Below are 6,249 nucleotides of genomic sequence, written 5' to 3' on the forward strand. Positions count from 1 at the left end.
AATCATGCTCAACACTAGTACAGTTCCTAAATTGAATTAAGATAGATTTGGTTCTCACATTCAAACATCATATGTTCGTTGGAAAGGGCATGGGAAGTCTAATTAATATCAATAATTGTTGGATCCGCAGCATCCCAACATTCTCATTCTCAAATTCGATTTCCCAAGATTGCAGCAAAAATAGATTCACGGCGCAGGTGTACGAGGCAGCGACGTCGTGGTCTGGCGTTTGTTTGGCACGTTTACGTTTGGCGGATGAATGTCACTGTTGCCAGGAAGTCAACGACAACTAGTCCCTGCCCATGACTCGCCGCCTCCCCTGGTTTAATTTTATGAATACCAATAATACTTTGATTTGTTTACATGTTCACCGGCGAATGGTCTTCTGTTACCCCTTGATCCGCTCGTCGTCTTCGATCGTGTCCTTCAAAAAATTGATTGAGGTTAGGCTTCAAAACAGCTGGGACATCTGTAATTTTGTTTTTTGTTTTTTATTGCTTTCTTGTTCCCCAGGTGCTTGTGGAAAGGCTTCTGAGAAGACGATGTGAATCACTGTGAATCGAGTTTAATTTTCTTTTTATGTTTGTGAACGTTTTAGAACTCCATCCGTTCACGGTTAATTTTTAATTTCTGTTATTTTGGTGCATTGAATTCATCAATCATGGGAGATCAACATTCTTCCTGTCGCATAGATGTACTATGTTCCCTCGTTTCCCAACATGATTCCTGCACTCAAAAAAATAAATCTACAGCAGTCAATGGAATGTTCAGATACTTATTTTAGGCCATGATTGATGCTTGGCAATTACAATCTGATAGGATTCAGGAATGTATATTTGGAAATTTAAGAAGAAAAATGAAAACGCACGCCCGCACACATACACCAACATACAATATATATTAGTCAGACGGGGCCTATCAATACATTTCTTTGTTCACTGCCCTCTGAATGTTGGTCTTTGCCCCATCTTATAGATGGTTTGTTGCTGAATCAATGACAAGGCAGTACTAATGTCCTAAATTGGCTTGCTTGCATCATGCCTCCTTGTTTTCTGAGCTCTCCCATGAGCTGCAGACCTATTAATCCAAGTTCTGCCAATGATCCAAAACATTGTTATTTCTATGCAGATTACTAGATTCTTCTCCAGTAGTATCTTGTTATGCATCTGTATCCTGTTATGCATTTTTTAAGATTTTGGGCTAAAGCCAGGCTTCTGCATAATCATATCATATGTTTTGGTTATTGAAATTCAGAATCTGTCATGGATGGAGATGGTGATGGTGGTAGAGCAAGTGGGATGTTTTCAAATGTGCGCAATTTTCTGCGGAGGTGCTTGTTTTCTATCCTTTCTGTTGGTCCAATCCCTAATCACATTGCCTTCATCATGGATGGAAACAGAAGATATGCTACGAAGATGAATCTGGTAGAAGGAGCAGGGCACAATTTTGGTTTCTCTGCTCTAGCACACATGCTGAGGTACTGCTACGAACTAGGTGTGAAATATGTAACCGTATATGCCTTCAGCATTGACAATTTTAAAAGAAAGCCCGAAGAAGTTCAATCTCTGATGCATTTGATGCAAGAGAAGTTGGAAGTGTTGATCAAGGAAGAGAGCGTAGTGAACCAGTATGAAGTCAGAGTTCATTTTGCGGGAAACCTTAAGCTCTTGGCAGAACCTACCAGGCAGGCAGCTGAGAGGGCAATGGCTGCAACAGCCAAGAACACTAAAGCTGTACTGTCAGTCTGTGTTGCGTATACTTCTACCAATGAGATAACACATGCTATTCAAGAGTCTTTTGAGGAAAAATGGAATGAGATTCGGGAACAGGATGAAAGTGGAGCTTGCTGTGGTTTAGACGGGTCGTCTCGAGGGAAAGAAAAGGTTCAGGGTGACTGTCTTATTGATATGGTGGATATAGAGAAGCACATGTATATGGCAATTGCACCCAACCCTGACGTTATAATTCGAACTTCTGGTGAGACCCGCCTGAGCAATTTTCTTCTTTGGCAGAGCACTTGCAGCTATTTGTATTCTCCCTCTGCCCTTTGGCCAGATATTGGTTTACGGCATTTGGTTTGGGCAATCTTAAACTTCCAACGAAACCATTCTTATCTGGACAAGAAGAAGCATCAAGCAAGTCTAGATCAAAGTCTAGATCATAATGTGGCTTCAGATTCAGATGTTCAAGACTTTAGTGTGTGATTATTCTCTTGGCTTGTGCTCCAGCAAGTCTTTCAAGCAACAACATATTTCAACAGACTGGTACTTGTTTTTCCAGTGCCTCTGCATTTTGTTATATTTCATTTCTAAATAGCACCCCTCAATAAAGGCATAATATGGGATAAACATGTATGGATTACATACTGATTGAATTATAAATGAAATTAATACTTGGGACATACTTACTCATCCTTGGGTCAACTCATGGCATAGTTATGGGTTTATTTGGACATGAAAGGCAGTGCATCAGTTTATATGTACAGTTGTATATGCATTTTGATGGTAATAATATGATTTCTTTATCCTTCTTTTGTTTGCTATTATTGTTGTCGTGGTGCACTTTCCCATAGGGATTTTTAAGCAGAGCATTTTTTGCAATTGCTTAAATATTGTCCTGATGTCTAGACAGGGTTCACCACACACATCTTGTTAGAAGAATTGGTTAAGCAATCAGAATGTGTAAGCTTTATTAAAGCTAATATAATTTTTTCCAAGTAATAAGCCACTGTGCTATGTCAAAGACATGATTTTTGAGCCTTTTAAAAAAGTATCTTTCAATGAAACTATTTGATCCAAAACGTATCGTAATGTTTTCACTGTGTTTTTTTTTTTTTTCAATCCACTACGAGGCACAATCTTCTACCATTGGCTAAGCTAGGAGCTAACTAGCAGCTGTCTTCTAAATCTTCTCTGCATGCTAGTGCAAATTATAAATTTCTTGTTTTATTTACCATAGGCAGTGCAAAGAAACAGTAGACAAGCAAATATTTTTCAAGTCTTATTTGGGTGATTTATTTGGCATTTCTGCTGCTTCGAATCTTTTTAAGAGTTGTTGCATTTATGATTGGAATCTATTTTTTTTTTGGGGTGGGGGGGGTGCGGGGGTTCATTTAATGCTATTTGAGATTGGACATTCTAATATTTCAAAACTATCTTTTTTTTCATCATTTTCCTTTCTCTTTTGAAGGATGTTTCAGATTTCATTTTCATACACCATTTCCCACAGTCCCACTGGACCTCACTCATTTTAAATCTTTTCCCAAAATCTGCCATACTTACGCTAATTTCTTTTGGTTTCTTTAGTAGACAACCTCTGCTATGTACGAAGTTTTTATTTATTTATCTTTCAATGTGTTTCGTCTTCTAATGTGAGATTGTAGAATCACACTAATATAGGACCTAGGCATGAAGACAGTATTGACACTAGTCTGAAATCTTGGACTTGCTTGAGTTAGTGGCCATTACTGCAGCTTGGAGCTATAGTAGGAAGAAGAATTTCAAAATATGGTATTGAGTGAGGGTCAATTAAAAAAAAGTTGAGTTTGTTATGCTGTCTTACTATGACAAATTTAAAATTCTTAATGCACCCATGTTTGGATTAGCATGGAACTGAGTAACCCAAATAGAAAATATAATTTATTTAATCTTCAGGGCATCCTAACCTACAAGATAGTAAAATAAATCAATCATTCTGCAGCTAGTAGATTAGTGGCCATTTGATGGCCAATGGTGATTGCCCAGGTGATGCACCGAGATCTTGCAGAAAGTTGAGAAGGCTCTTGAGAGGAGCAAGTACATGTACAAAGAAGAATGCCAACTGTAGTTACAATGGGGGAAATATGATTTCAGCTTCCTTTCCTTCTTTTGTGGATGTTCGAGGATAATTTTCCTTTCAGCAGTAGAACTTGAATTAGTCTCAGGTTTGTTAAAGCCTTGAAGTCTGTTTTGTCAAGTTTTTTGCATTTCCATTTGCAGCCCTTATTTTGGAAATGGATTTTCTCAAGCTCCCTCCAAATTTGTAGGCTTGTCTATTCATCTTTACTAACTAGACTATGCTATTTGATCACACAACAGTTCTGCATCTCCACATAATTTGGGTATCAAAATAGCCTCATAAGAGCATGCCAAACTGCTTTCCCTGCAGGCGTTGTGCCCTGAACAGGTGACAATCGTATATAATACAAGTTTACATGCTTGTGTTGATTATTGTTGAAGGCTTACTATGTGATGCCAGTTTTTGGTGTTCCAGGTGGTCATATGTTCCCTGAATGTAAGCATGCTAATGGATCTATTTGCTGGCATGAAACCGTGCCGTCTCTTATCAGACCCACCCTTCACTGACATGCTTTAGCTACTGGGAGAATGACCTTGGGCACTGCCACAATTTCTTTGAAATAGGATTGAATAGAGGAATTCTGGAACATTTGGCAATCTCAGAAGTGTCAATATCAATGGTGACTCATTATTTGAATGAATCATTCCTTCGGACAGAAGAGGATTATGTATACACATCTAATGAAGACAAAATTTTTCCTGAAGTATATTCCATGATATATCCAATCCACATATGCAATCTCCATTTGCTGGCATTTCTTGAAGATGAGAGATGACTCTCTAGTTCCAAATGACAGGGAAGAAAGCTGTTCTCAACTTCTTTCCATACTTTTGTGGATGATCAAGGATAGGCTAGATTTTATAGGTGATGTGTGACTGACTGCTGTTTTTGGGTATTGGGGATCTGCATATGCATTCTATGCTTAAACTGCAATCTGCTGATGATGTCTTGCTGTGGATCATTCAATTGAGCAACCATTTTAAAAGCAGCGCATTGGAGTTCATCTTTGTTTCAAGAAGGATAAGTTTACTACTAACTTGGCTGAGTTCCCTGGTTGTGCACATCTTTTTTCAAAAGGAAGTTTGGCTTCTTCTTCTTCTTCAGTGAAAGAATGTTTTGGGGTCAAGTAGAAGAAGGTTACCTGGTTTGTTATTTTTGTTTTAACCCCTTTACAAAAGCTAAAGTCCTTACGCTAGATATAGAGGATCCGTATGCTGGCAGCTTGTTGTTTTCCATCCTCCACAGCTGTCCACTCCATGAGTTTCCTTATAAAGCAGGGCAAACCTCGTGGAGTTATCCTTATGAGAATAGCATGCCCAGGTGATCAAGTTTGAACAGAACATTCTTATGTTGGTCATTGTGGGTGCAATTTGATGGATTCAATTGCTTGAACTATGATGCAGCTGGCTCATTGCTTCAGTTTCAGTGGAAGAATGACTAATTATTATATGGTGAACCGTGCATGGTTAGAGCTACCTGGATTGGCAGGATGTTCACTTGTTGGAGCATCAAAGGAAGATTGTTTTACCCCCCAAAAAAAAAAAAAACTTTGGGCCCAATACCAACTCATTCAACATCTTTGGGCAAAATGACACTCAGTTTGCATGGGAGAAGTTGAGCTACGACAATGTGGAGAAGACAAGTTCATTTTCACTGGATGACTGAGCTAGTTCTTGTCGCTCAATTTCACTGCCATTGTGTTGTAATTATTGTTATGCAAATCAATGTCATTGATCATGTTCGTTTTGTTGATATATTTGAAATAGTAGTTTGTGGCTAAATTTTAGCATTTATTTTCCATTAAAAATGTTTTGGAGATTGTAATAGTGGCCTCTCCACCCTAGAGGAAGGAGAAAAGCTCTCGACCAAGAAAAATTATTTTTAGACATGAGAATGTAATTGTAATATGTGCGCGTGAGCATACTGCTTGTTATGTTTTGTGCCTTCACTCAAAGTTCCAGAACCGCTCATAAACAAGCGGAGCTATACAAAGAAATCGACTATGATTTAATTTGTTGAGAAAAATTTTCATGTCTTGAGAGTACCATACCTTCTCAAAATCAGGCATGTAAGTAATGACACACACAAGCTTATGTAACACAATGTCATTGATAGCCTAGTGCAAGAACTTGATGTAAACCCATAGGATCATAGCATTAAAACTTGTTGGCCATTGACCTAGTTAGTAATTTGTAATTGCACTTGTAGCCCAATGTGTGGTAAATTAGGGATCAACTCTTTGTGTGTATATCACTGTGTAAAAGAGCAAATGGTTCGAGGATAAGGTTAGGTTAGGCTATACTAATGCATTAAAGTATCTCAGCAAAATAGAACCTCTCTCTCTCTCTCTTAGGGTGCATTAGACTCGTTCGAGAGTTAGGCTAGGTTAGACTATGCTAACACACTAGAGTA

The 6,249-nt window shown here is 38.4% G+C and overlaps 1 protein-coding gene across 3 annotated transcripts; it reads left to right on the plus strand.

Moving 5' to 3' along the window:
- On the plus strand, nucleotides 1-5,756 carry LOC131156547 (dehydrodolichyl diphosphate synthase CPT3-like). 3 transcript variants are annotated; one of them, XR_009137022.1, is made up of 5 exons: nucleotides 1-443; nucleotides 1,255-2,264; nucleotides 3,700-3,922; nucleotides 4,077-4,164; nucleotides 4,252-5,756. XR_009137022.1 is itself a non-coding variant. In XM_058110320.1 (2 exons), exon 2 carries the CDS (start codon nucleotides 1,263-1,265, stop codon nucleotides 2,202-2,204), a length of 942 nt encoding a protein of 313 aa, XP_057966303.1. In that variant the 5' UTR covers nucleotides 1-443; nucleotides 1,255-1,262; the 3' UTR covers nucleotides 2,205-2,529. The 3 variants fall into 3 exon arrangements, 1 of the variants encoding a protein (XP_057966303.1); XR_009137021.1 differs by having other exon boundaries at nucleotides 5-443; nucleotides 4,077-5,756; XM_058110320.1 differs by lacking the exons at nucleotides 3,700-3,922; nucleotides 4,077-4,164; nucleotides 4,252-5,756 and having other exon boundaries at nucleotides 1,255-2,529.
- The last annotated feature ends 493 nt before the right edge of the window (nucleotides 5,757-6,249 follow it).

This window comes from Malania oleifera, chromosome 5, assembly GCF_029873635.1.
Source record: "Malania oleifera isolate guangnan ecotype guangnan chromosome 5, ASM2987363v1, whole genome shotgun sequence".
Lineage (NCBI taxonomy): Eukaryota > Viridiplantae > Streptophyta > Magnoliopsida > Santalales > Ximeniaceae > Malania > Malania oleifera.

Bases quoted from the DNA above. Each gene is read 5' to 3' on its own strand.
- LOC131156547 (XM_058110320.1), top strand. From the start codon at position 1,263: ATGGATGGAGATGGTGATGGTGGTAGAGCAAGTGGGATGTTTTCAAAT.